The following is a 27,383-nucleotide window of genomic DNA, read 5'->3' on the forward strand; positions in this document are numbered from 1 at the left end:
ACTGGCTATGGCGTCAACTAGAAGAGTATCAGATTTAGGGCATTATCATGTCATTCCCCATTTCTGATTTTTTTATCCAGATAAAGCACTTCTCAGAACTAGATCTGGGTATCTTCCGAAGGTGTGTCTAAATTCCACCTTAATTAAGAAATTGTAGTCCCGGCTTTCCAGGTACCGGGCCTTTCTGCGGGAGATGCATTGCTGGACGTGGTCCGTGCATTAAGGATCTACGTGGATCGTACCAGTGCCATCATAAAGACAGAATCTCTCTTCATTCTCTACGGATTTCACAAGAGAGGATGGCCTGCTGATAAACAGACACTGGCAACGTGGCTTCGGATGACTATTTCAGAAGCATATTCTCAAGCTGATCTCCCTGTCCGACTAATGTCTCTGCTCACTCTACTCGTAAGGTAGCTCCATCATGGGCAGCACAACGTGGTGCTTTAGCAGAACAAATATGTAAGGTAGCCACGTGGTCTTCCATTAACATTCATTAGACATTATGCCTTGGATACCTTTGCCTCTCATGACGCTGAGTTCGGGCGAAGGATTCTCCTGTCCAATCAGGAGCGTCTCCACCACTAAATTGCTTTGGGAAATCCCATTGTTATACTGTGGATAACCGGTGGACTCTGCAGGAAAAATATACGTTATGGTAAGAACTTACCATTGATAACAGCATTTCTCCTAAGTCCACAGGGATCCCACCCTGACGCACCTGATTTGAGGATCCTTTTACTCACTAACCTCTTCCTTCTTGTACGGAAGGTTGTGCATATGTGTTCTTATTGCCTGATTAGGGCTATCTATGATACTCCTGCCTTGAGCTTTGGAATACAACTGATTTGCCTGAGCAAGGAAGCAGGGATATATGGACGGGCCCGTTGCATGCTGGGAGGCCGGAAAAGCTTTGACCGATTGGTGCAAATCCGCTGTCGCTTTATCATATCCCATTGTTATCCTGTGGATCCTGTGGACTTAGGAGAAATACCATTATCAACGGTAAGTTCTTACCATAACGTATATTTCTACAATAAGTGACATCTTTTATAGATTTTTTTAAAAATGAACTAAGCTACACCGCAATATGTAAAAAATATCAATGCTTTATTAACAAGTATATCTATAAAACATCCTGGTTTTCAAAGTAGGAATCCATGAACAATAAATATAGCAAAGTTGTCATCTTGGGATGTTTGCTCAGAGCAAGGGGTTGGTGACTCTTCCAATAAACAGCACAGAGTCTGTAAACATAAAACAGGAGTTTCATGAATTCAGAAAGAAGGGAATTGTATTAATTTAGAAATCTTTACCATTTAGAAGTCCAGTTAAACTTAAAACACTAGTGTTTATATTCGGAATCATGAGTATGTTCCTTTTTCTACTTTATTTGTGGAATCACTACCACCTAAAACCCTGTAGAGCAAATTAGTGTTTGACAAACAGCTGATTTTTTTTTTTTCTATTTAATTGTTTTTGAGTTTTTTTCTATTTCATTGTTTTAGGTGTATTGCAGAACGATTTTAAACCAGCATTTTTTACCCTCCTGAAGCAATAGTGTTCCAAAGGTCAGCTGGACTTCTTTCAGAATAAGCTTTTTACATTTCTCCAGAAGTACAGACTTTCCTACACTGCTGCATGTTGAGCCACCATACGTTCCTCCTATAGCTCCGTAGGACTTATTCTTACCTGCTTTAGATCATTCTCCTTTTTTTAATCCTTTGGAATCTGAATTTGGAATCTGAATTTAAAAAAATGGATAAAAGTCTAATGTTATGGCCTTATGCAGTGCAGTTCATTCAGAAGTGGAAGAATCTCTTGGGCGTTGTCAGGTCTTTGCAGACCTATGTTACCAGAACTGTATAAATGGATGGCCTTTTGGTCCTCATTTATGATGCTTGCAAAAGAGATTGACCTGGGTCAAAGCAGATTGTTACTAGGTGATTAACGGGAGATGTATGACTTTTCCCATGGCAGACAGTCAGCTTATATTGTAGCTAGCAATTTATCAGGTACATTCTACAAAATAATATAAGCTGACTGCTATGGGCAACTACCCACCTTGTTTTAGCCACTCTTTAGAAGGCTTGATACATCTTCTGTCTGTAATTAGGCTTACATTGGAGTAGGGCAACCTGTTTCTGAAAGTGAGCACATCCTACCAGATTGACTAATGCCCCCTGATTGGTATAGTATGGGGCTATGTCTGAGCAGCTATTTCAGGCAGACACCGGGTTTTCTGTTTATTCAAAAGGTTTATCAGATCCAAAGTTTTGAAGGAAGATGTTGTGCACAGTAACTCTGGAGCATATCCTTCAGCATTGACTGTTTTGCAATGTTCCAATGTATCCTAATTTGAGATGGAGAAAGTGTGATCTTTTGTAAATGTGGCAAATCTTGTGTGCATAAATCCATGGACAACCTTTGGCTTTCCAGCTGTTGTGAAACCACAAGCCCCAGCATACATTACCTGCTGCCAGAGCATGCTGGGGAAGGTAAGTACAGTGGTGCCGAGAAAGGGGGGTAGGGTACAAATTACCTGGGCCCAGGTATGTTGGAGGGGCCCAGGTCCATGCCTTCTGTGATTAGGCCATGTAACCTGAAAAGTACCTAGGCCCAGCCACGCTCTCTACTGCCCTGGCTGGGAGATATGCCATGCTCCTGTGAGTGGGTGCTTCTCATATGCTAGATACCCCCCCAAAGAGGTATGGCCATGCCCCCAGCATGCTGCGGTCACACCCCTTCAGGGCGGACAGTGGGGCCCAGGAAGTTGTTATACTGGGGCCCATGATTTCTCTTGGCAGCCCTGGATAAGTATATTCTGACCTCTATGCAACCCAACCCAACTTCTCTACTGTAGTAACCTCAAATTGCCACCAGAAATAAAATCTCATCTTCTCAAACAACCTCAACCTTCTGGAATTAATGATCAGACACTGTGTCACTAACAGTCCTTCACATGGTGGCCTCCATATACACCTTCAGGATTGGAAGCAGGCATGAAAGTTGGGCTACTAGATTCCCTCCACTGCACACTTACAGTTCTACCAACTGTTTCCTCCCTCATGGTTCCATCTTTTGAAGTATGTACTATCTGGATTGGCAGTCCCGTCTCACTGCATGTTTCTGTGGTCTATCACCCCCGTGGACCATACAAACAATTCCTTGAACATTACTTGGCTTTTCGCTCTCGTTTCCAATCTTCTGACATCCCCAAAATCATCAATGGTGATTCCAGCATATCAACTCCATGTAACAACTGTAAAGCTGGGCATATACTATACAATTATCTGCCATATAATCTGCCTGATCTGGCTGGGTGGAATGAGAATCTGGTAATGGATGAGCGCAAATGACAATCGACCATTTGCTCCCAAACACTGGAAAACAAACAAACTGTTGTTCATGCAAATTGGCTAAGTCACGGACAGGTTTTGTCAATGTTCCAGTGTTCGGAATATCCCAGCTTCAAATATATCTCCTAACTTGACCACCCTGCTCTGCCCAATATTTGTGCCTCTCATCCCCACTGTTTCTCTCTCCTATTATAGGGCTCAATTTCTGTCTTTTTAACTGCACTGTGGAATTCCCTTCCTCGTACAAATACACCAAATACCTAAACCAATTTCCTCCTCCCTTTTTTCTTATACCCGATTACCACCACTTTATAGAGTTCACAAGGTTGCATTTATACTTGTGCTGTACAAAATAATACTGTACCTGTGCTAGCTTGTCGTAAGAAAAATAGAAATGGCCGGTCTGCTTTAAATACAGGCTTGCGGGATCTTTTCATCAACACCATAGCTGTATATAAAGAAAAAAATAGAAATGAAATTAGCCAGGTCAAACCTGTAGGAGTTATTGATAGTTCTTTTACGTCCTAGACCTAGAGGATGCTGGGGTCCAAATTAGTACCATGGCTTTGGGAGCCATGGGAACTTTAAGAGTTTAATAGTGTGGGACTCAGTTTAGAAAATGTGCCCAGTGGAGCCGGTCACAGCTAGGGGAGCTCCTAGGAGGTTTTTATTTATTTATTAGTTAGGCACAGGGAGGCTGCTGGCAACAGCCTCCCTGCTTCGTGGGACTTAGGGTGGGGAGGGGGGGGAGTAGGATCCAACCCTCTGAGGTTAATGGCCCCTATCTCCGCTGACCGGACACAGAGCTCCTGAGGGTGTCGATCGCAAGCCCCCGAGGCGACCGCTCGCTCCCGCAGCACTGCCCCCACCCCCTAACAGAGCCAGAAGACGTCTGTGGTGAGTAGGACGACGGCGACCCGACAAGCGGGGAGCCAGTGAGAATGGCGGCATCAGGCTGGGATCGCAGCGCTGATGCTGCGCTCTGGAGGGCTCAGAGGTACTGTTGTGCGGTGCTGTGAGGGGTGCCCTGAGCCAGCGCAATACCCTTACACTGGTCACAGATGCTATCAGGGACACTGTACTGCTGCTAGGAACCATTACCTCCGGCCAGTATAATCTCTAGAAGTGCGGGAAGATGGGCCATTTTAGGGGGCGGAGCTTCTCCTCTGAGCGGATCCAGCACTCACCAGCGCCATTTTCTCCCTGCAGTTTACATCCACAGAGACGCTGACAGGGAGCTCTGACCCTCCACGTAACTCCAGCTATCTGGTACTGTACCAGTGGGTTATAGAAGGGGGAAAGAGTGTTTTATTCACATTATTGTACTACTGTATTGTATTGTAAGGCTACTCAGTCAGCGCCAGGCTTTTATTCTATAACTGCCTACTGGGGCACTGTGTGTGCGGGCTCCTTAACTCTGTGTCTCTCTGAAGGTACTTGGGGGAAACTGTATCTGACATTTTCCTGTGTGTTTGTATGTTATATATCTCACATTACTATGTCTAGGGCTCCGTATCTTGTGCTACAGAGTGTGTATCTCCAGAAGAGTCTATTCCATGTACACAGGAATGCAATATACTGTCTCAGCCTTATGAATCCGAACCTCAGTGGGTGGCTTCTAGTAAGGGAATGATATCCCAGATTTCATCTAGGATTGCTCGTAATGAGACTGAAACACAGGATTTTAAATAATCTGTAGAGGTTTTGTCGTATTCTGCTCCCACTACTTCCTCAAAATTCCCTGGTATATGCCCAAAAAAGCGTGCTCTTTCCCAGATAATGCAAGTCGACATGGATACCGACTCTGATACGGGAGACGGCAATGGGGATATACTGGGGAAGGGGAGGCATCCCTTGCTAAGGGGGTGCTACTCATGATTCCTGAAACATGCGAGATGTTTTACGCATTGCTGACAAGGTACCTGAACAGGTCGAGGAGGCTTACTTCACAGGCAATAAGAAAGCCTCCCTTACCTACCCTGCGTCTAAGGTATTAAACGCATTATTTGACAAATCCTGGGAAACCCGGAAAAAAAAATCTAGATCCCAAAGAGAGTTCTTGTTGCTTTTCCTTTCCCTGAAGAGGATAGGAAAGAGTGCGAAAAAAACCCTATAGTAGATGCTTCTGTATGTAGATTGTCTAAAAAGGTGGTTTTACCTGTACCTGGGTCTACCACTTTGGAAGAGCCGGCAGACCGCAAGATTGAGACTACGCTCAAATCCATATACACTGCTTCAGGCGTGGCGCTAAGGCCCACTATTGCTTGTGCATGGTTTTCTAAAGCTGTAGTAAAGTGGTCAGGCACATTACTAGAGGAATTAGATTCTCTTGATAGAAGTGACATTGCACTGTTCTTACGTCACATACAGGATTCTGCAGTTTTCATGGTGGAGGCCATGAAGGACCTTGGTCATCTGAATGCACGGACATCTTCCATGGCTGCCTCGGCACGCAGGGGACTCTGGCTGCGCCAATTGTCTGCGGATGCGGAATCCAAGAAGTGTGTGGAGAACCTACCCTTTACAGGTCAGGCTCTGTTTGGGGAAGCTTTGGATGTGTGGATTTCCACGGCAACCGCGGGTAAGTCAACCTTTCTTCCCTCAGCCGCTCCGCCGAGGAAATCTTATCCTACGTCTACAATGCAGTCCTTTCGGATCGCAAAGGTTAAAAAGTTCAAGCCCCCTTCCACTTTCTTCAGAGGTGGTCAGGGAAAATCCAGAAAACCTGCACCAACAGATTCGCAGGAACAGAAGCCTGGTTCCGTTTCCTCAAAATCCTCAGCTCGACGGTGGACCTCCCAGCCTGGAGATCGGGCAGGTGGGAGCACGTCTAAGAAATTTTCGGTCAGGTCTGCACGTCATTAAACCTGGCCCCCTGGGTGTAAGCTATTGTGTCCCAGGGGTACAGACTGGAGTTTCAAGAACTCCCACCTCACAGATTTACCAGCTTTGCTAACAAAAAGGGCTATCCTACAGGAAGCCATTCAAACGTAAAAGGCAAATGTCGTTGTTCCAGTATCACCTCATCTGGAAAACAAATGTTACTACTCCAACCTCTTTGTGGTACCGAAACCGGACGGTTCGGTCGGACCAATATTGAACCTGAAATCTTTTAAACCCCATTTGAGGGAATTCAGGTTCAAGATGGAGTCTCTGAGAGCGGTGATCTCAGGTCTGGAGGAGGGGGAATTTCTGGATATCAAGGATGTGTACCTCCACATTCCGATTTGGCAGCCTCACCAGGCTTATCTCAGATAAGCACTGCCATTTGGCCTAGCCATGGCACCAAGCGTGTTCACCATCCATTTTTGTAGTGGGAAAAGTTCGGGTCCAAGAATCTGCTTGATTCCAGGAAATCGGTGGTGACAAATGAGTCCAATTTAAGCCAGAGAAGATGATGAGGAGACGGTAGGTAGGTGGTGCACACAAGCAAGCTCAATGCGTTTCGCTGGTAAAATCACTGCCAGCGTCCTTAGGAGCAGGATCTTTTTCCACTACAAAATTGGATATTCAAGCTATTGGGAAACCTATGGGACTGCACTTCATAGATCGGGTAATACCAGTGCTATAGAAGGATCAATAACTTTCTGTGGAATGAGCCCTAGCCAGTAATACAATATAGCATTTTATTGAGGAGACTATTGGAGGTCAACATTTCCAAAAGCTTTTATATTTGTGATTTGTGGCAACTATCCCTCTTTTTTATAAATTTGTAATAAATTGTCATATTTTATATATTTTTTCATTGTGTAACGTCCTTTCAAATTTTGGAATAACTCCCGGCGCCAGTATCTTTCTCTTTGGAGTACAGGGGAGATTGAGATATTGTCAGCCTTGAGAAATGGTAATGGTATTAGAAGGTGGAAAGAGAACATCAAGGGTTGTCATTTATGCAACCTTTTACTAGGCACGTTTTTGGTAAAATTGGCAGGTTAGATAACAATGGTTTTAAGTGTGTAAATTTTAGGTCAAATGTTTTTGTTTCTGTTAAAGTATGTTAACTTTTGCATGTGTGCTGTATGTGAATATTGGTAGTACTGTAGCTTTTCAATAAGCCACCTTGCATTTTAGCTTTACTTTCCCTTTTAAGGGTGCATATTTATCCTAGTGTAAAAAGATTTGAATTGTTTTAATTAAAACACTACACTATCTCAGTTCTTTATTTTGTTCCCATTTCCCAATTACTAGCTTGTGCAGTGTACATGCAAGGTCTTGTGGTGGGATGTGGTACACAGGCTCTCTTATCTGCTTTATAATAGATTGTGTGTCCCTCTTTAGCCATGTAAAATATGACACGGATAAATAGTGTATGGCGCTGTCTCTGTTCACTATGTTGCTTATATACCTGTGACTCCTGAGGCTCTTGTACCTCCTTCCGACACTTCAATCTCTGCCTTATGAATGGCTTGTGAGATGTACAAGCTGTTTTGCTCTGGAAGATGGCATTGGTACATATGATCATTTATTGTCATTGATATACTTCTACTTATATAATACATTATCAGTCCCTCCTGATGCTGTTAACACCAGGTGATATTCTGCATTTAGTTTTATATATGAATTGAATTAAATTAAATTATTACCTGCTATCCCTTTAAAATTTGCCTTCATTGGATCAAATATGTCTGATACTCCCAGGTCTGGTAGTACCATCCTTAAATCACTGTAGCTTTGCAATTTGAACCTGCAGAGTTAATTAAAAACGAATTAATAAAATTTTTCTAGATTCACAACCTGTACCACATGCATTTTTATACATTTAATGCAAATGAATTAATCCATGAAATAAAAAGGCCGCCCGGTGTAATAATTCAGGTTTTCTTATATCCCTAGTCAGACATACCATTAGCAAAGAATGGTGACTAAAGGAATTGCCTTGGACCAAATGGGTAATTAATAAGAATATGCCTTAACATTAAATGATTACCTGGGCAAGAAAATGTCCATTTTGATCCTTTTCATAGAGCAGGTCCACAGTGAAATACTCTTTGATGATAGGTTTGATTCAATGGAGGACAATGGCGTGTTCCTGTCTGTGGAACGTACCACAAACATACTGACTGTGTTCCCAAGATACGGCAGCTCAACCACTGTAAACTTCTCATGGAAAGTGGTTTCAAACTGCCCTGCAAAAACATTTAAGAATGTAGGTCAGGTGTATATATTGGTTATTACAGCCAGTAGCTAAAATGAGCTTCACATTAATATGTAAAAACACATACATATACTAAAAAAAACCTAAAACATTCAACTATTTTACTATTCAAAAGTTTAGTGCTTCCTATACTTGCTTTATATTTTTTTATGCCCTATGGTTGAAATACAGCATTTAATAGTTCCATAGTTGTAACTTTTTTCTTTCAACAGTTGTAATATTTAAGTTATATGTAATATCTATTTTTTTTGTGGTTCTAGTATATAACGTAAGATAATGACAATGTTGGAATATTAAACATTCCTAACCGTAGTTTACATCCGCAGTTTGGTGCATCATGGGAACTTTAACCACTGATCCATCCATGCTAATGAAAGGCAGAGTCTGAGTGTCAGTGAAAGAGAATTTGGTTTTCCATCTGCTTTTGAAGTACATTGTGCTCACAAGTGCAATCTGTGTGAATCCTGGTCTAAAAAAGCCACAAGGCACCAGAGTCTGTATCCCACCTGTATACAAAACAATCAGACATTATATGATGAGCGTCATTTTGTTAGGTAAAATCTGAAATCATTCATATTGTTAAACTGAGTGTACAGTATGTATTACTTTGTGTTGGTGCTAGCCTACTCCTGAATGCATAGGCTGCTGTCTCATAATGGGTGGGATGCACCAAAGCTAATTCTGCTTGGAAACTGCATTTTCAGAGGTTTGGCTTCATTGCCCATATGCACCAAGCTCTGGAATGCAGTACATCCAGAGCTTAGACCCAGTAGGCATCACCATCTGTAGTTGGCATTGCCTAACAGAAGCCTATGGGCTTCTTTTCTCTGAGGACTGTGAGGGATCCAATCAGTTCCTTCCCAGTGTCCCATGCGGCGTGCATCACCTAACGCATGTGCAGAAGGTCTCACAAACCCTAAAGTCCCAGCACAACAAAAGACAGCTCTTATTGGGAGTGGTGTTCTTTGCCTAAATCTTCATGCATACGGCATTCATAACCTCCATATGCATGAGATCAGTGGCAAAATGCGATGCTTGATGCATCCTGCACAGTGGCTGTGCGGTCTGCATTGTGCGTAAGCTTCCATATCTCATACGGGTGTATTATCAGATGTATGTGCTGGAGAAAGGAATTCATACAGTTTGTTGAAAGTGAATGTCAACAAACTATGTGGGCAGGATGAGGCTACCATTTCATGTACGATCCTAGCAATCTCGTTGATAAAGGAGGAAGCAAGATCATAGTAGTTGGTGTTTGGTGTGGGAGGGGTTAGAAGACAGAGCAGCGATGAGAGATTAGAAGAGTCACAGATGTGATTACTGTATCTGCAAATGCTAGTTTCAGCCTTCCCCTTGTGCACTAGTGTGCACCAGAATGTGGAAGCCCCGGGACCCCCACCTTTGGTGTCGCTGCATCACTCCCTTTACACCTCTACTTGTTGGATTTATTTGTGCACCCTTCAGTCCATTGCCCAGTCACCGCCGAAGAACGGCCTCTGCTTTTGCACATGTGCAGTAGCAAATAACCACTGAACTGCGCAAACATCTGCATTGTGTGTGGTTTCCGTCCACCTCTAAATCAGGCCCTATGTGAGGTATGAGACTTACGCAAATGACATTCAAGTTTCCAAGAAAGTTTAATTAGATGCTGTGTAATTAAGGCATGCTTGTCATTGTAGGTGTGTGCAGGGCTATTTCTGGGGTTTGGTTAAAATGTGGTATAGCAATATCAGGAGTAGAGAGTGCAGAACATGGGATAGAAGTTGCTGAGAGGTGGAAAGTTGTTGAAAATGAGCTAAGGTTTCTATAGGTGTGAGAGAGCATGGTAGCGTTCAGTAGCAGAAAGATTAAAGTAAAAGAAGAGAGCTGCAGGTTATACAGTGATAATCTGAGAGAGGGAAATGAGGGAAGAGACCAGCAGGTTATACGGTGACAATCTGACAGGGAAATGAGGGAAGAGAGCTGCAAGTTATACGGTGATGATCTGACAGGGAAATGAGGGAAGAGAGTTGCAGGTTATATGGTGACAATCTGACAGGGAAATGAGAGAAGAGAGCTGCAGGTTATACGGTGATAATCTGACAGGAAAATGAGGGAAAAGAGCTGCAGGTTATACGGTGACGGTCTGACAGGGAAATGAGGGAAGAGAGCTGTAGGTTATACGGTGATGATCTGACAGGGAAATGAGAGAAGAGAGCTGCAGGTTATACGGTGATAATCTGACAGGAAAATGAGGGAAAAGAGCAGCAGGTTATACGGTGACGGTCTGACAGGGAAATGAGGGAAGAGAGCTGTAGGTTATACGGTGATGATCTGACAGGGAAATGAGGGAATAGAGCTGCAGGGTATACGGTGATGTTCTGAGAGAGGGAAATGAGGGAAGAGAGCTGCAAGTTATATGGTGACGATCTGACAGGGAAATGAGGGAAGAGAGCTGCAGGTTATATGGTGACAATCTGACAGGGAAATGAGGGAAGAGATTGAAAAAAAGAGAAAAGACAAAAAACCTTTTTTGGGAGCACTCTTGAAAAATGTATAGGTGTGATAAAGATAGAGATATTGTAATTAAAACTTAACCTTTAATTGATCTTTGTATAAAAAAATGTAATATAATATATAGAAAAATAAGAGAAATGGCAAGCAACGATACTCTTAGTAAAAGGATCTTGTTGACCTTTTTAACAAATGGGGTACAAGATCGTTATGTAGGTGAAAATATATGGGTATACCTTGGATAACTGCATCTGTTATAGTAAGGGACAAAGAAATGCCAGCAAATGATGGTCAAATCTGGGGATGGTGTCTGACTGCGGATGGAGAGATGAAGAAGAGAAGAGGGAAAAGAAAGAAAGAAAGAAAGAGAGAAAAGAAGAGAGAGAGAGAAAGAGAAAAGGAGAAGGGTGAAGAGGATGTTCTCCTTGGAAAATGGCCCACTGCACCTGGTATTCTCAGGAGGTTCCCCTTCCTAATACTGACCAGGCCATATCTGCTTAGCTTCCGAGATCAGACAAGATCGGGCGTATTCAGGGTAGTATGGCCGTGGGCCGTTTGTTAAAGGAGAAGAAAGTTCCACTTCTGCTATCTGTACTTTACATTAAATCAAAACTGTTAATAGTTCGAAATTGTATTTCCAGATGAGAGAGTGTGTGAAGAAAAAAATATTGGAATTTGAAACCAGCGTTGTGAGAGAGACAGGAAAGTGAATACTGAATATGAATTGGTGATGATTGTAGGATCCTGTCTTCTAACAATTTGTATAGACTGGTATTACTCTGATGGAAAGGTGCAACAGGAGCTGGATGCTGGCTGACTGTTTACAATAAAAGACAGTGCAGACATAAATGAAAAAAATGAATGAATAATTTGATAATTCGTAAAGATTGTGTCCTAGACTTAATTGATAAATAATTGTTAATTAACAGACAATTAATTCAAAGTACCGAGATGACAATCCTTGTAGAAGCCAAACTGACGGAGCTATGATAGTGAAAGTATGCTCGTCAGAATCTTATTGATTAATAAATAAATAAGTAAATAGACAATGTATTAATTGTTCTGAGAAAAAGTATCAATTAAATAAAAAATTGAGGGATCCAATTAGGGCAATGTAAAGTTGAGGTGAAACCGCTGAATAGTGCACACTGGGTTCATTAAATATACAAAAATTAATTCATTAAAGGCAAGTTCATAGCAGAAACACCAAAAAGCATAACAAGAAAAAATTTATAACAAGAAAAAATTAATTGAGCTCAAGGCTGGCTCCAAAAATCACTGAAATCTTAATAGAGGTAAAGTTAGACATAGATTAATTTGATTGGTATTGACAAACTAGGTACATATATAAAGAGAGACACACTTTAAAGCTCAAGGCTGGCTCCAAAGCATTGCTGTGGTCCCTATAGTGATTGATAAATAGATATCAGGTAGTTATCCTTGGTATAGGCGGAGAATGTAAAATTAATAATAAGATTGTGCCTTGTGGCAGAGTATACTAATAGCCTCAATGCTGTACTGTTATGAAATACTTGGTGGGTGCATACTGTGCCAAAAGCGAGGTTCATGGGAGAGGAGTAAGCAGCCGCGGCCGATGATAGCTGCGGCCGCCCGCTTCGGACGCGATGACGTCACTGAATGATGCGTTGCCCCGACGTACGTTTCACCTTACGAGGCTTGATCACGAGAGCTCTCGTGATCAAGCCTCGTAAGGTGAAACGTACGTCGGGGCAACGCGTCATTCAGTTACGTCATCGCGTCACCGCCCGATCCGGAAGCGGGCGGCCGCGGCTATCATCGCTCACAGCGGAGAACTCCGGGGGACGCCAATATCAGACACCACTAACCATAGTGGTGGGGGTAAAGTACACTAGACCACCATGGCAATTGAACATTACTTGCCTAAGGACCTGCTTACTCCTCTCCCATGAACCTCGCTTTTGGCACAGTATGCACCCACCAAGTATTTCATAACAGTACAGCATTGAGGCTATTAGTATACTCTGCCACAAGGCACAATCTTATTATTAATTTTACATTCTCCGCCTATACCAAGGATAACTACCTGATATCTATTTATCAATCACTCTAGGGACCACAGCAATGCTTTGGAGCCAGCCTTGAGCTTTAAAGTGTGTCTCTCTTTATATATGTACCTAGTTTGTCAATACCAATCAAATTAATCTATGTCTAACTTTACCTCTATTAAGATTTCAGTGATTTTTGGAGCCAGCCTTGAGCTCAATTAATTTTTTCTTGTTATAAATTTTTTCTTGTTATGCTTTTTGGTGTTTCTGCTATGAACTTGCCTTTAATGAATTAATTTTTGTATATTTAATGAACCAAGTGTGCACTATTCAGCGGTTTCACCTCAACTTTACATTGCCCTAATTGGATCCCTCAATTTTTTATTTAATTGATACTTTTTCTCAGAACAATTAATACATTGTCTATTTACTTATTTATTTATTAATCAATAAGATTCTGACGAGCATACTTTCACTATCATAGCTCCGTCAGTTTGGCTTCTACAAGGATTGTCATCTCGGTACTTTGAATTAATTGTCTGTTAATTAACAATTATTTATCAATTAAGTCTAGGACACAATCTTTGCGAATTATCAAATTATTCATTCATTTTTTTCATTTATGTCTGCACTGTCTTTTATTGTAAACAGTCAGCCAGCATCCAGCTCCTGTTGCGCCTTTCCATCAGAGTAATACCAGTCTATACAAATTATTAGAAGACAGGATCCTACAATCATCACCAATTCATATTCAGTATTCACTTTCCTGTCTCTCTCACAACGCTGGTTTCAAATTCCAATATTTTTTTCTTCACACACTCTCTCATCTGGAAATACAATTTCGAACTATTAACAGTTTTGATTTAATGTAAAGTACAGATAGCAGAAGTGGAACTTTCTTCTCCTTTAACAAACGGCCCACGGCCATACTACCCTGAATACGCCCGATCTTGTCCGATCTCGGAAGCTAAGCAGATATGGCCTGGTCAGTATTAGGAAGGGGAACCTCCTGAGAATACCAGGTGCAGTGGGCCATTTTCCAAGGAGAACATCCTCTTCACCCTTCTCCTTTTCTCTTTCTCTCTCTCTCTTCTTTTCTCTTTCTTTCTTTCTCTCTTTCTTTTCCCTCTTCTCTTCTTCATCTCTCCATCCGCAGTCAGACACCATCCCCAGATTTGACCATCATTTGCTGGCATTTCTTTGTCCCTTACTATAACAGATGCAGTTATCCAAGGTATACCCATATATTTTCACCTACATAACGATCTTGTACCCCATTTGTTAAAAAGGTCAACAAGATCCTTTTACTAAGAGTATCGTTGCTTGCCATTTCTCTTATTTTTCTATATATTATATTACATTTATTTTTTTATACAAAGATCAATTAAAGGTTAAGTTTTAATTACAATATCTCTATCTTTATCACACCTATACATTTTTCAAGAGTGCTCCCAAAAAAGGTTTTTTGTCTTTTCTCTTTTTTTCAATGTAGTTCATCTACAAATTTCTGGGAGCACCACCAATCGATAAGCAGTTCTAAACTTGTCTTGCTAACTGCTCACATATTGGTTACCTTATCATTCCAATATTTACACATTTATATGATACTGGTGCGGATTCACACTCATCATAGTAGTAAATGAGGGAAGAGAGCTGCAAGTTATACGGTGACGATCTGACAGGGAAATGAGGGGAGAGATCTACAGGTTATACAGTGATGATCTGACAGGGAAATGAGGGAATAGAGCTGCAGGGTATACGGTGACGTTCTAAGAGAGGGAAATGAGGGAAGAGAGCTGCAGGTTATACGGTGACGATCTGACAGGGAAACGAGGGAAGAGAGCATTCAGGGATTATGGTGATTATCAGAGAGAGGGAAATGAGGGAAGAGAGCTGCAGGTTATATGGTGACAACCTGAGAGAGGGAAATGAGGGAAGAGAGCATTCAGAGTATATGGTGATGATCTGACAGGGAAATGAGGGAAGAGAGCATGCAGGTTATACGGTGACAACCTGAGAGAGGGAAATGGGGGAAGAGAGCATGCAGGTTATATGGTGATGATCTGACAGGGAAATGAGGGAAGAGAGCATGCAGGTTATATGGTGACAACCTGAGAGAGGGAAATGAGGGAAGAGAGCTGCAAGCTATACGGTGATGATCTCAGAGATGTAAATGAGGGAAGAGAGCTACAGGGTATATGGTGATCTGACAGGGAAATGAGGGTAGAGAGCATGCAGGGTATATGGTGACAATCTGAGAGAGGGATATTGAGGGAAGAGAGCTGCAGGCTATACGGTGATGAACTCAGCGAAGTAAATGAGGAAAGAGAGCTGCAGGGTATATGGTGATGATCTGACAGGGAAATGAGGGAAGAGAGCTGCAGGGTTTACGTTGATGATCTGAGAGAGGGAACTGAGTGTTAATCAGAAAATGACTAGAGCAGGAGTTGGCAAATGTGTGGGACTCCAGCTGCTGTAGAACTACACATACCAGCATGCCCTGTCACAGATTTGCTTGCTGTTAGAGCATGCTAAAACTGTGGCAGAGCATGCTGGAATGTATGGTTCCACAGTAACGCACATTGCCTACCCATTGTCTAGAAATTACAAGAGTCAGTCAGAGAACAAGACAGGAGTATAGATGTTCTGTAATACATATTAATTTTAGAGAATAAGTATAAACAATGAAAACTGTTACTACAGTATATATGTTTTTTCTTTATTTGCCATAGCGACGTGTACGTGTCCTGCCCTGTGTTACTTACAGGGAACTCAATAGATGGCAAGTTGAGAAGAAAGAGCAGATGTTTTATAATGCAAGGAATATGTGAAACATGGAAATAACAAGAAGAGGGGCGATGACATTGAAATGAATAATTAATTATTGCTCATTTCTCCATGTGCCTGATGATTCAAGCCATCTTTCCTCACCTCCTGTGTTCTTGGTCACCCACTGATTTATCTGAGTAGCTGTCCTGTTGTACTCCGTGAAGTTTGCCAGCTGAAGGCTGCTGTTAGCCCATAGTGCAGCATAGTCTGTAAACTTGGCTGAGAGGGGCGTCCCTGCCTGGATAAATAAGGCACACGCCAAGTGGACGGTGGTCTCTTGGCTGGAGTTGGTAAGATCCCTGTGCATGGCTTTCATAAAGTTTTGCACAGTTTCATCTGATAATAAATAGAAAGCACAAGATCAATACAAGTAGTTGTGGTGATAGTTGTTCTAATTCTAAAATATCTTTACAATCTCTCTCCTACATCTCTCCCCTTTATCCAACCAAATCAATTCCTTAGTGTGATCACTGTGAAGCACAGGGTGTGTTCCTAATCCAGAAATCTTGATTTATTTAAATGAAAATCCTTTAAGTATTTCATTAAAATCAAATACAGGCATTTAAAACTGATTTCCCTCACTCACATTGCATGAACGTTTGGAAGTAAAGTTGTTATTGTAAATTATTAAAGGATTAAGAAGGGAAGAAAGCTGATATACTGCTTGGCCAGTAACTAACACTGCCTGGGCTGAGCAGAAATCTCACTGTCAATATGGTTTTGATTTAAGTGATTGGATAGAGGCAACATCATTCATCCTATTCATCATTGTCATGGGCTGCCTTCTAGGTTTCACCTACAAAGAGAAATTGTTCCTGAATGTAAACTAGTATTTGAATAATGATACATGTGCATTACAGGTTAAGTATTCCTTATCCAAAATGCTTGGGACCAGAAGTATTTTGGATATTGGATTATTCCGTATTTTGGAATAATTGCATACCATAATGAGATATCATGGCGATGGGAGTCAAGTGCACAGAATGCATTTATACTTCATATACATCTTATACACACAGCCTGAAGGTAATTGTAGCCGATATTTTAATAACTTTGTGCATTAAACTGTGTGTTCACACAATTTCACACAATTCATTTGTTTCATATACACCTTATACACACAGCCTGAAGGTAATTTAATACAATATTTCTCATACGTCCTAGAGGATGCTGGGGATGCTTCAAGAACCATGGGGTATAGACAGGATCTGCAGGAGACATGGGCACACCATAAGACTTTGAATGGGTGTGAACTGGCTCCTCCCTCTATGCCCCTCCTCCAGACTCCAGTTAGATTCTGTGCCCAGCGAGACTGGATGCACACTGAGGAGCTCTCCTGAGTTTCTCAGAAAAATACTTTACTTAGGTTTTTTATTTTCAGGGAGACCTGCTGGCTACAGGCTCCCTGCATCGTGGGAGTGAGAGGAGAGAAGCAGACCTACTTCTTCTAAGTTCAAGGGCTCTGCTTCTTAGGCTACTGGACACCATTAGCTCCAGAGGGTTCGATCACTATGGTACGCCTAGCTGCTTGTTCTCGGAGCCGCGCCGTCACCCCTCACCCCCCTCACAAAGCCAGAAGATAGAAGCCGGGTGAGTATGAGAAGATCAGAAGACTTCAGTGATGGCAGAAGACTGCTTGAGGTACCGCGCAGGTGTCGCGCTGCGCGCCATTCTCCCACACTGATCACGTCACTGCAGGGTGCAGGGGGGGCGCCCTGGGCAGCATGGAGGGCCGCAAATACCACTGGCATGTAATATAACGGTGCCCAGGCACTTGTTAAGGGACCCTTGCCAGTATAAAGAATTTTGAGCGGGACTGAAGCGCGCCATGTCGGGGGCGGGGCTTAGCCGCATAGCTCTCAACAGCGCCATTTTTCTTTTCACAGAAGGCTGCAGAGACGCTGGCCCTGATCCTCCACACTGCTGTGCAAGTAACAGGGTGCAAAACGGGGGGGGGGGGGGGGCACTGGTAATTGGTGGATTATATTATTTGACAAAAGCGCTAGCAGGTCTGGGCAGTATTGTTGCCGACTTCAGAACCGGGACGGGCGCTGGGTGTGAGCTGGCTGAACTCTCTCTGTGTCTTTCTAACAGGCTCTGCTGTGGGTCTGTCCCCTATAGCCCAGTGTGTTTGTGGCTGTCGGTACGTGTGTGTGTCGACATGTCTGAGGCTGAATGCTCTTCCCAGGAGGAGGCTGGCGTGGGGAATGACAGTTCTGTGAGAGTGACAGTGTCGGCACCACCGACGGATGATTGGGTCAATATGCTGAGTCTTTTAAATACAAATGTGACTAAGTTGGCTAAGAGGTTTGATAAATCTGAGTCTAAGAACCAGACATGGAGGAAATCCATGGAAGATGGTTTGTCACAGGTCCAGACCCCTTTGGGGTCGCAGAAACGTGCATTTGCCCAAATAGCAGATACAGATACCGACATGGAGTCTTATTCCAGTGTCGACTATAGTGATGCCAGATTACATCCAAAACTGGCTAAAAGTATTCAGTACATGATTGTGGCAATAAAAGACGTTTTAGATATCACTGAGGACCCTGCTGTTCCTGATACAAGGGTCTGTATGTTTAAAGGCAAGAAACCTGAGGTAACGTTTCCCCCCTCTCATGAACTGAATGCACTTTTTGAAAAAGCTTGGGAAAATCCAGACAAAAAGATACATGTTCCCAAAAGAATTCCAATGGCATATCCGTTTTCCTCTGGGGACAAGGACAGCTGGGAGTCAATCCCCACGGTAGACAAAGCTTTGTCGCGTCTATCCAAAAAAGGTAGCACTTCCGTCCCCTGACACGACAGCCCTGAAGGATCCTGCGGATCGTAAGCAGGAAAATATCCTGAAATCCATTTATGTCACTACAGGGTCGCTACTCAGGCCCACTGTTGCTGCGGCATGGGTGAGTAGCACTATTGAAAAGTGGGCGGATAATTGATATCTGAGGTAGATTCCCTAGACAGGGATAGTGTGCTTTTGACCTTGGGTCATATCAAGGACGCTGCAACGTATTTAAAAGAATCGGTAAGGGATATTGGCCTTTTGGGATCAAGGGCCAATGCCATGGCATTCTCTGCTAGGAGAGCTTTGTGGATTCATCAATGGAATGCTGATGCTGATTCTAAGAAGGCAATGGAGTCTTTACCGTTTAACGGTAAGGTCTTGTTTGGTGACGGCCTCACTGACCTGGTATCTACGGCTACCGTGGGTAAGTCATCTTTTTTACCTAATGTTCCTGCACAGCAGAATAAATCGCCTCACTATCAGATGCAGTCCTTTCGGCCCTTCCTTGCTGCGAGGGGGAGAGGAAGGGGAAAAAGGTCACAGGCTGTGGCAAGTTTCCAGGAGCAGAAGTCCTCTCAGGCTTCTACCAAATCCACCGCATGACGCTGGGGCTCCTCTGCGGGAGTCCGCTCCGGTGGGGGCGAGTCTCAAACTCTTCAGTCAGGTCTGGGTGCACTCGGACCTGGATCCTTGAATAGTAGAAATAGTAACCCAAGGGTACAAGTTAGAGTTTCAAGACGTGCCCCCTCACCGATTTTTCAAATCGGCCTTGCCGGCTTCTCTACCAGAAAGGGAGATAGTAAGCGCTGCGATACTAAAGTTGTGTAAAAATCAAGTGATTGTCATGGTACCCCCGTCTCAATAGGGGGAAGGTTTTTATTCGAGCCTGTTCGTGGTCCCGAAGGCGATGGCTCGGTCAGACCGATTCTAAACTTGAAATCCCTCAATTTCTTTCTAAAAAGATTCAAGTTCAAGATGGAGTCTCTACAAGCAGTGATCTCCAGTCTGGAGGAAGGGGATTTTATGGTATCGGTCGACATAAAAGATGCCTACTTACATGTCCCCATATATCCTCCACATCAAGCTTACCTGAGATTTGCTGTGCAAGATTGTCATTACCAATTTCAGACGTTGCCGTTTGGTCTGTCCACGGCTCCGAGGATTTTCGGATGGCGGAAATGATGGTTCTCCTGCGCAAGCAGGGAATCACAATTATCCCGTACTTGGACAATCTCCTCATAAAGGCGAGGTCCAAGGAGCAAATGTTGAAGAATGTTGCTCTTTCACTGATGATTCTGCAGCAACAAGGTTGGCTCCTAAATCTGCCAAAATCACAGTTGGATCCAACGACACGGCTGTCGTTCCTGGGTATGATTCTGGATACAGAATTGCAGAGAGTTTTTCTTCCACTGGGCAGAAAGACATGCCAGCGCCCTGGCAGCGGTCTTCATTCCAGGAGTGGACAACTGGGAAGCAGACTTCCTCAGCAGGCATGATCTCCATCCAGGAGAGTGGGGTCTTCATCAGGAGGTCTTTGCAGAAGTGACAAGTCATTGGGGAGTTCCTCAAGTGGACATTATGGCATCCCGCCTCAACAAAAAACTTCCGAATTATTGTTCCAGGTCAAGGGACCCTCAGGTGATAGCGGTGGACGCCCTAGTGACATCGTGGGTGTTTCAGTCGGTCTATGTGTTCCCTCCACTTCCACTCATTCCAAAAGTGCTAAAAATTATAAGACCAAGGGTTCAGGTGATCATCATTGTTCTGGATTGGTCAAAAAGGGCCTGGTATCCAGATCTTCAGGAGTTGCTGATAGAAGATCCCTGGCCTCTTCCTCTTCAGGAGGACCTGTTACTACAGGGGCCGTGCGTGTATCAGGACTTACCGCGGCTGCGTTTGACGGCGTGGCGATTGAGCGCCAAATCCTAGACCGAAAGGGTATTCCCAGTGAAGTCATTCCTACACTTCTGCAGGCTAGAAAAGAAGTAACAGCGAAGCATTACCACCGTATTTGGAGGAAATCCAAGAGGGCTCCTACGGAAGAGATTTACCTGGGGCGGTTGCTCCATTTCCTACAAGCAGGTGTGGATGCGGGCCTAAAGTTAGGCTCCATTAAAGTAAAGATTTCGGCCTTGTCGATCTTTTTTTCAAAAAGAATTGGCCTCCCTTCCAAAAGTTCAGACTTTCGTGAAAGGCGTACTGCACATCCAACCTCCCTTTGTGCTCCCAGTGGCACCATGGGACCTTAATGTGGTGTTACAATTCTTGCAATCACATTGGTTTGAGCCTTTGCGCAAGGTTGAGTTAAAATTCCTTACTTGGAAAGTGGTCATGTTGTTGGCCTTGGCGTCTGCAAGGCGAGTGTCTGAGTTGGCGGCTTTGTCTCACAAAAGCCCCTATTTAATCTTCCATGCTGGTAGAGCGGAGTTGAGAACTCGTCAGCAATTTCTGCCAAAAGTGGTTTCTTAATTTCATGTTAACCAGCCAACTGTGGTGCCAGTGGCTACTGACGCTTTGGCGGAGTCAAAGTCTCTCAATGTGGTCAGAGCTTTGAAGATCTATGTCGCCAGAACGGCGCAGATTAGGAAAACAGAGGCTCTGTTTGTCCTGTGGGCTCCCAACAAGATTGGGGCTCCTGCTTCTAAGCAGACTATTGCGCGCTGGATTTATAATACGATTCAGCAGGCTCATTCTATGGCAGGATTGCCGTTACTGAAATCGGTGAAAGCCTATTCTACCAGAAAGGTGGGCTCTTCCTGGGCGGCTGCCCGGGGAGTCTCTGCGTTACAACTTTGCCGAGCTGCTACTTGGTCTGGTTCAAACACCTTTTTGCAAAGTTTTACAAGTTTGATACCCTGGCTGAGTAGGACCTCTTGTTTGGTCAATCGGTGCTGCAGAGTCATCCGCACTCTCCCGCCTGTTCTAGAGCTTTGGTATAAACCCCATGGTTCTTGAAGCATCCCCAGCATCCTCTAGGACGTATGAGAAAATAGGATTTTAATACCTACCGGTAAATCCTTTTCTCTTAGTCCGTAGAGGATGCTGGGCGCCCGTCCCAGTGCGGGCTGTATCTGCAGTTTGGTTATAGTTACGCTCATGTTGCGTTGAATTCAGTCAATCTGTGACTGTTGTTGGTCATGCCATTGCATGCGTTGTTGTTGAATGCCACGTTGTACGGCGTGTTAGTGGTGTGAGCTGGTATGTATCTCACCTTAGTTTAAAATAATTAAATAAATCCTTTTCCTCGAAATGTCCGTCTCCCTGAGCACAGTTCCTATAACTGGAGTCTGGAGGAGGGGCATAGAGGGAGGAGCCAGTTCACACCCATTAAAAGTCCTTTGGTGTGCCCATGTCTCCTGCCGATCCCGTCTATACCCCATGGTTATTGAAGCACCCCCACATCCTCTACGGACTAAGAGAAAAGGATTTACCGGTAGGTATTAAAATCCTATTTTTTAATAACTTTGTGTATTATGCAAAGTTTATGTACGTCGAGTCATCAGAAAACAAAGGTTTCACTATCTCACTCAAAAAATTCTGTATTTCGGAATATTCCGTATTTTGAAATATTTGGATATGGGATACTCAACCTGTATTTACTCATACCGTCTAGCTTTACATTCATTAAATGAAATCTGAGGAACCATGATATCTTTAATAAAATGTACAACATTTTTGGGCTAGATGAGCTATGCCTCCAGTCTACTCAGCTCTGCCTAAATGTCACCAGAAAAATGTCCTGGTTTCAGGGCTGTCTTAACAGCATTTAACAAGCAATTAACTGGGGCCCCTACCCACTCATTCACGGGAATACATAATAATAATAATAATAATAATAATAATAATCATCATATCTTACCCCTTCTGCAGCCCAGCATCATGTCTCCACATGCTTCCATACAGTGAGTGACTGTCCGCACTCTGGTGGATAGCCCAAGCCATCCACAAATCAACATGCTTACAGATATTCACTGCCTGGCTGCAGGCTGGGAGACAGGTAGAGAATTTCACCTGGCCGCTCTAATTGTGTGTAATTCACAATCAGTGCAGCCAGGAGCATTCTCTACCTGCCTCCCAAGAAGCTCTCCTACCCAGCCTGCCCTTGTTTGAAGGCCCCTAGAATTTTGGGGCTCTGGGCATCTGCCCACTGTGGCTATACGTTACGATGGGCCTGCCTCAGTCTGATAGGAAATGTCCTTTATTTGCAATGTGAAGAAATTAGGAATGACTCAAACACTGTAAAGGGGCACTGCAGGGTGCTATAGTTATGGGTGCCAGTTTCAATACATGCAGTTTCTATGAGGCATCTTTGCTAGATCTGGTTTACTGCATACATCAGGATACTGACGTCTACAAACACCAGATATTGTAATAACTGTATACAGATGTAAAATTAGTTCTAAATTCTAGAATACCCCACCATGGGCGGTGGGAGGAATTCTAATCTGTATGTTTTCATAATACAATTTTCACCCACATCTGTAATAAATGGGATACTAAGGGGTATATTTACTAAAGCTTCTAAAAATAAAAAGAGGTGACGTTGCCCATCGCAACCAATCAGATTCTGTCTATTTTTTTAGGATGCAAAAAAGATATAATAGACAGAATCGGATTGGTTGCTATGGGCAACATCACCATTTTTCATGTTAGAAGCTTTAGTAAATTTATCCCTAATAGTCAAGACTAACATAACTAAAGTTGCTGATCAGTTCATATAATATCTATTGTACCAAATGGAATCAGCTTATTCAGGATGAGGAATCCTTAAATTACACTATTATAAAAATGATGTATATTTTTATACGTGTGACTGAATATAAACTTTCTAGATATATGGGCAGTAGAGTTGTTATCAATTTTGTGTAGGTAACATTTTGTGTAACAAATTAAGATGCCCATTTATCAAGCCTTGGAGAGTAATAAATAGCACGGTGATAAAGTACCAACCAATCATCTCCTAACTGTCATGTTACAGGCTGTGTTTGAAAAATGACAGTTGGGAGCTGATTGGTTGGTACTTTATCACCGTGATATTTATCATTTCCAAGGCTTGATAAATCTGGGCCTAACATTTTACTGTTGTGTAACTGCCATGCTATTCTTCCTTAGTTACAGTGCTACAAAACACTCAGAACCATTAATTACCATTAATCATTACCATTAATGAGCTGATAATGCTGCACGTAGCCTAGATGACTGGTGGCCTGTACGCTGACGGGGCCTTCATTTGACTCTTACCAGCAGAGGCATTTTGTGTTATTGATGTCACATAGAGGGAAATTTATCAAAACTTGGAGATAGATAAAGTACCAAGCAATCTGTCATGTTACAGGCTATTTGAAGAATGACAGCTAGGAGCTGATTGTTTGGTACTTTGGGATTTACTTACTAAGCCTTGGAGCAGAGCCGTAACTACGTGTGTGCCAGGTGTGCCTGGCACACAGCGCAATTACCCTGAGGGTACAACGGCCAGCGGCTTGTAATGAGTCAAATTTACTCATTACAAGCCGCCTCTGCTGTGTGCGCCACGCTGGAGAAGCCGGTCCAGTGGCAGGGGAGGAGAGCAGCAGCGGAGAAGGAGGAGGAGGGAGGGGGACTGGAGCCGCAGCAGCGTTATGTAATTAGTAGAGGCGCCGCTGCAGCAGTCCCCTCTCCTTCCGTATTGGCTGCCCGGCGCTGCTGTGAATGCTGGGATGTGGTTCCTTCATCCCAGCATTCACAGCGGCGGCGGGCAGCCAATACGGAAGGAGAGGGGACTGCTGCAGCGGCGCCTCTACTAATTACATAATGCTGCTGCGGCTCCAGTCCCCCTCCCTCCTCCTCCTCCTCCTCCCCTGCCCGGGATCTGCCAGCACCGAAGAGCCTGACTGCCAGGGGGGAGAGATGGTAAGTATCTCTCTCTCTCTCTCTCTCTCTCTATTCTGTCTGCCGCAATGTGTAAAAAGGGGTACTGGCTGCCGTAATGTGTAAAAAGTGGACACTGTCTGCCGTAATGTGTAAAAAGGGGGACGCTGTCTGCCGTAATGTGTCAAAAGGGGGACGCTGTCTGACGTAATGTGTAAAAAGGGGGACGCTGTCTGACGTAATGTGTAAAAAGGGGGATTGTCTGCCGTAATGTGTAAAAAGGGGAACTGTCTGCCGTAATGTGTCAAAGGGGCTCTACCTGGTGTAGTGGCAATACTGTGCAGCGTGATTTGAATAATGGAGACTACTGTGCACCGTAGTATGAATTGGTATTATTTTGTGGCCATGCACCTTCAGCCTGTAACATGGTAGTTGGGAGCTGGTTGGTTGGTACTATATCTCTGTCCACTTTATCTCCATCCAAGGCTTAGTACATTGACCCCTAAATCTATCTTCAAGCTTTGATAAATCTGCCCTAGAGTAAGAAGAGCACACATAGAGTTTATAGTTTGGGAAAGATTAATTTGTGTTTCTCAATGTTTTTTAGTTGGGACCCAAGAGTTGGAGTGTCATTGTTCTGGGACCCACAGAAGATACATTTCCCAGTATAATAGTTATCATAGTTTTCCTTTCATATTCCAGCAGCATGTCAGTATAATGAGGTTGGTTCTTTGCACTGCTATGGTCTCACGTTTATAACAATATTATTTAATGATGATTATGGGGTCAATGTATCAATTCTTCTAGAGATGAGATGACAAGCAATCAGCATTTAGCTGTCCTTTATCTAGCACATTCCACTTGTCCTCTTCAGAAAATTTGATACCTCTTTCCCTATATATTTATCAGTATAGATTGATTTTTTACACTATTGATATGTTTTAAAATTGACTTTACCATACACATTGTATCCCAGGGCATTCTCTATCTGAGTGAAGGTACGTCCTCGAGCTCCGAACTGCATCAGCCCCAGAGAGCTGGCTACGCTGCTTGGAGAGACTACTAAATTGGTCCTGTTCTCTCTCTCCAATAATGTCTGGTAGAGCCTGACTGAAAACTCTGTGCTCCGTTCTCTGAGTCTCTCAGACATGTGGCTAGATCCCTGGCTGAGGAAACACGAACACAGAAGCCCCAAGAGCACACACAGCAGAGGCATGGAGAATAAGTGCTCAGCCAGTCTTCAAGCCTGAAAACACATTAATAAAATAGGGACAATGCACATATTAATACATATGGTTATGGTTTATAGTGTGAACATGTATACATATACACATACATACATCATACATACATTCATAAATAATATGAATACTCTGGGGTTGGTCAGAGAGGTTTAGATTCATAGGGGCAGATGTATAAAGCCTGGAGAAGTGATAAAGAAGTGATAAGTAGAAGGTGATAAAGCACCAGCCAATCAGCTCCTAACTGTCATTTTTCAAACCTGTAATGATTGGCTGGTGCGTTACCTTCCACTTATCACTGCTTTATCACTTCTCCAGGCTTAATACATATGCCCCATAGTAACATATTCTACGCTAGAGATACAAACTTAAAATTAGAAGCAAGTTGTGATTGAAGTACTGCAAGCTAAATGGGAGCAACTGCTTGGTTGAATACTATATTATTGCACTGGACTACTAAGTAAACCTATTTCTTTAGTAAAAGTTAAGATTGTTTAATTGTTATCTTTTATTTCTAAAGCTAACAAAGTGTCCCTAAAGTTGTACAAGGAATAGACACAGTAACAATGTAACTGGTCATACCAGAAAAATCTATCTATCTATCTAGATATTTATATATAGATAGATATTTAGGCTAGGAAGCGATGAAGCAGTCAGGCAGTCAGCGGCACTCGAGGTCTTTTTCAGCAAACAACTGTATTGAAAAAATCACAGCATAGAGCCAATGTTTCGGGACTGACACGTCCCTTTGTCAAGGTGAGTAACGCCTAGATAGATATTTCTATATATAAATATATGTGTGTATGTATGTGTGTTAGGTCTCTTGATTGATTTTTAATTATGCTCATGTTCACAATAGTTAGTCTAATACACACACACACGCACACACCCACACCAGATTTATGTGAAATCCCCATAGGTTTTTCTAAATCATTTTAAAAAGTGAGTATTCACCTGAATAATCGTGATTTAAATACATATTTATTTTATTAGACCAACTTAATGTTTACAAGTTGTCTTGTAATGTTATAAATTTAGATTTAAAAAAATTCTAAAGGGTCAACTTTTGTAAGCAATATTGTTGGTGCATGTGAATTTCATGGGTTCACTATGGTATGCCGGCGGTCGGGCTCCCGGCGACCAGCATACCGGCGCCGGGAGCCTGACCACCGGCTTACCGACAGTGTGGCGAGCACAAATGAGCCCCTTGCGGGCTCGCTGCGCTCGCCACGCTACGGGCACGGTGGCGCGCGTATTTTTTCTCCCTCCAGGGGGGTCGTGGACCCCCACGAGGGAGAATAAGTGTCGGTATGCCGGCTGTCGGGATCCCGGCGCCGGCATACTGTGTGCCGGGATCCCGTCAGTCGGCATACTGAAGACCACCCGAATTTCATTGTAATCGCCTAATTTAAGACCACTGTAGAAAAAAAATATTGGAAATTAGCTTGTTGTCTTTTGCAAAATGTATTTAACCAAAACTAATTTACTAAATTTTAAAATATTGCTGCATTGATTAACATTTATTTATGTAGTGCTAGGATATTCAGTAGCACTTTAGAATCATTTATTTATTTATTCATTTACATTTACAGTACTTAGCTATATATTCTCTGTAAATCGCTGCAGAATATGTATGCACTATAT

At 43.0% G+C, this 27,383-nt stretch overlaps 1 protein-coding gene and 2 pseudogenes across 1 annotated transcript; 1 reads left to right on the plus strand and 2 right to left on the minus strand.

Moving 5' to 3' along the window:
- Window positions 1–1,091: 1,091 nt before the first annotated feature.
- Window positions 1,092–25,738, minus strand: SERPINE3 (serpin family E member 3). Its single transcript, XM_063957045.1, has 8 exons — window positions 25,456–25,738; window positions 15,966–16,199; window positions 8,823–9,020; window positions 8,287–8,485; window positions 7,943–8,043; window positions 7,705–7,791; window positions 3,724–3,807; window positions 1,092–1,247 (listed from the first exon to the last, which is right to left on the minus strand). Exons 1-8 carry the CDS (start codon window positions 25,712–25,714, stop codon window positions 1,204–1,206), a joined length of 1,206 nt encoding a protein of 401 aa, XP_063813115.1. The 5' UTR covers window positions 25,715–25,738; the 3' UTR covers window positions 1,092–1,203.
- Window positions 11,442–11,559, minus strand: LOC135051765 (5S ribosomal RNA; annotated as a pseudogene).
- LOC135051642 (5S ribosomal RNA) lies at window positions 13,951–14,068 on the plus strand (annotated as a pseudogene).
- Window positions 25,739–27,383: the final 1,645 nt, after the last annotated feature.

The sequence above is a fragment of the Pseudophryne corroboree genome, chromosome 2, assembly GCF_028390025.1.
Source record: "Pseudophryne corroboree isolate aPseCor3 chromosome 2, aPseCor3.hap2, whole genome shotgun sequence".
NCBI classification, from domain to species: Eukaryota; Metazoa; Chordata; class Amphibia; order Anura; family Myobatrachidae; genus Pseudophryne; species Pseudophryne corroboree.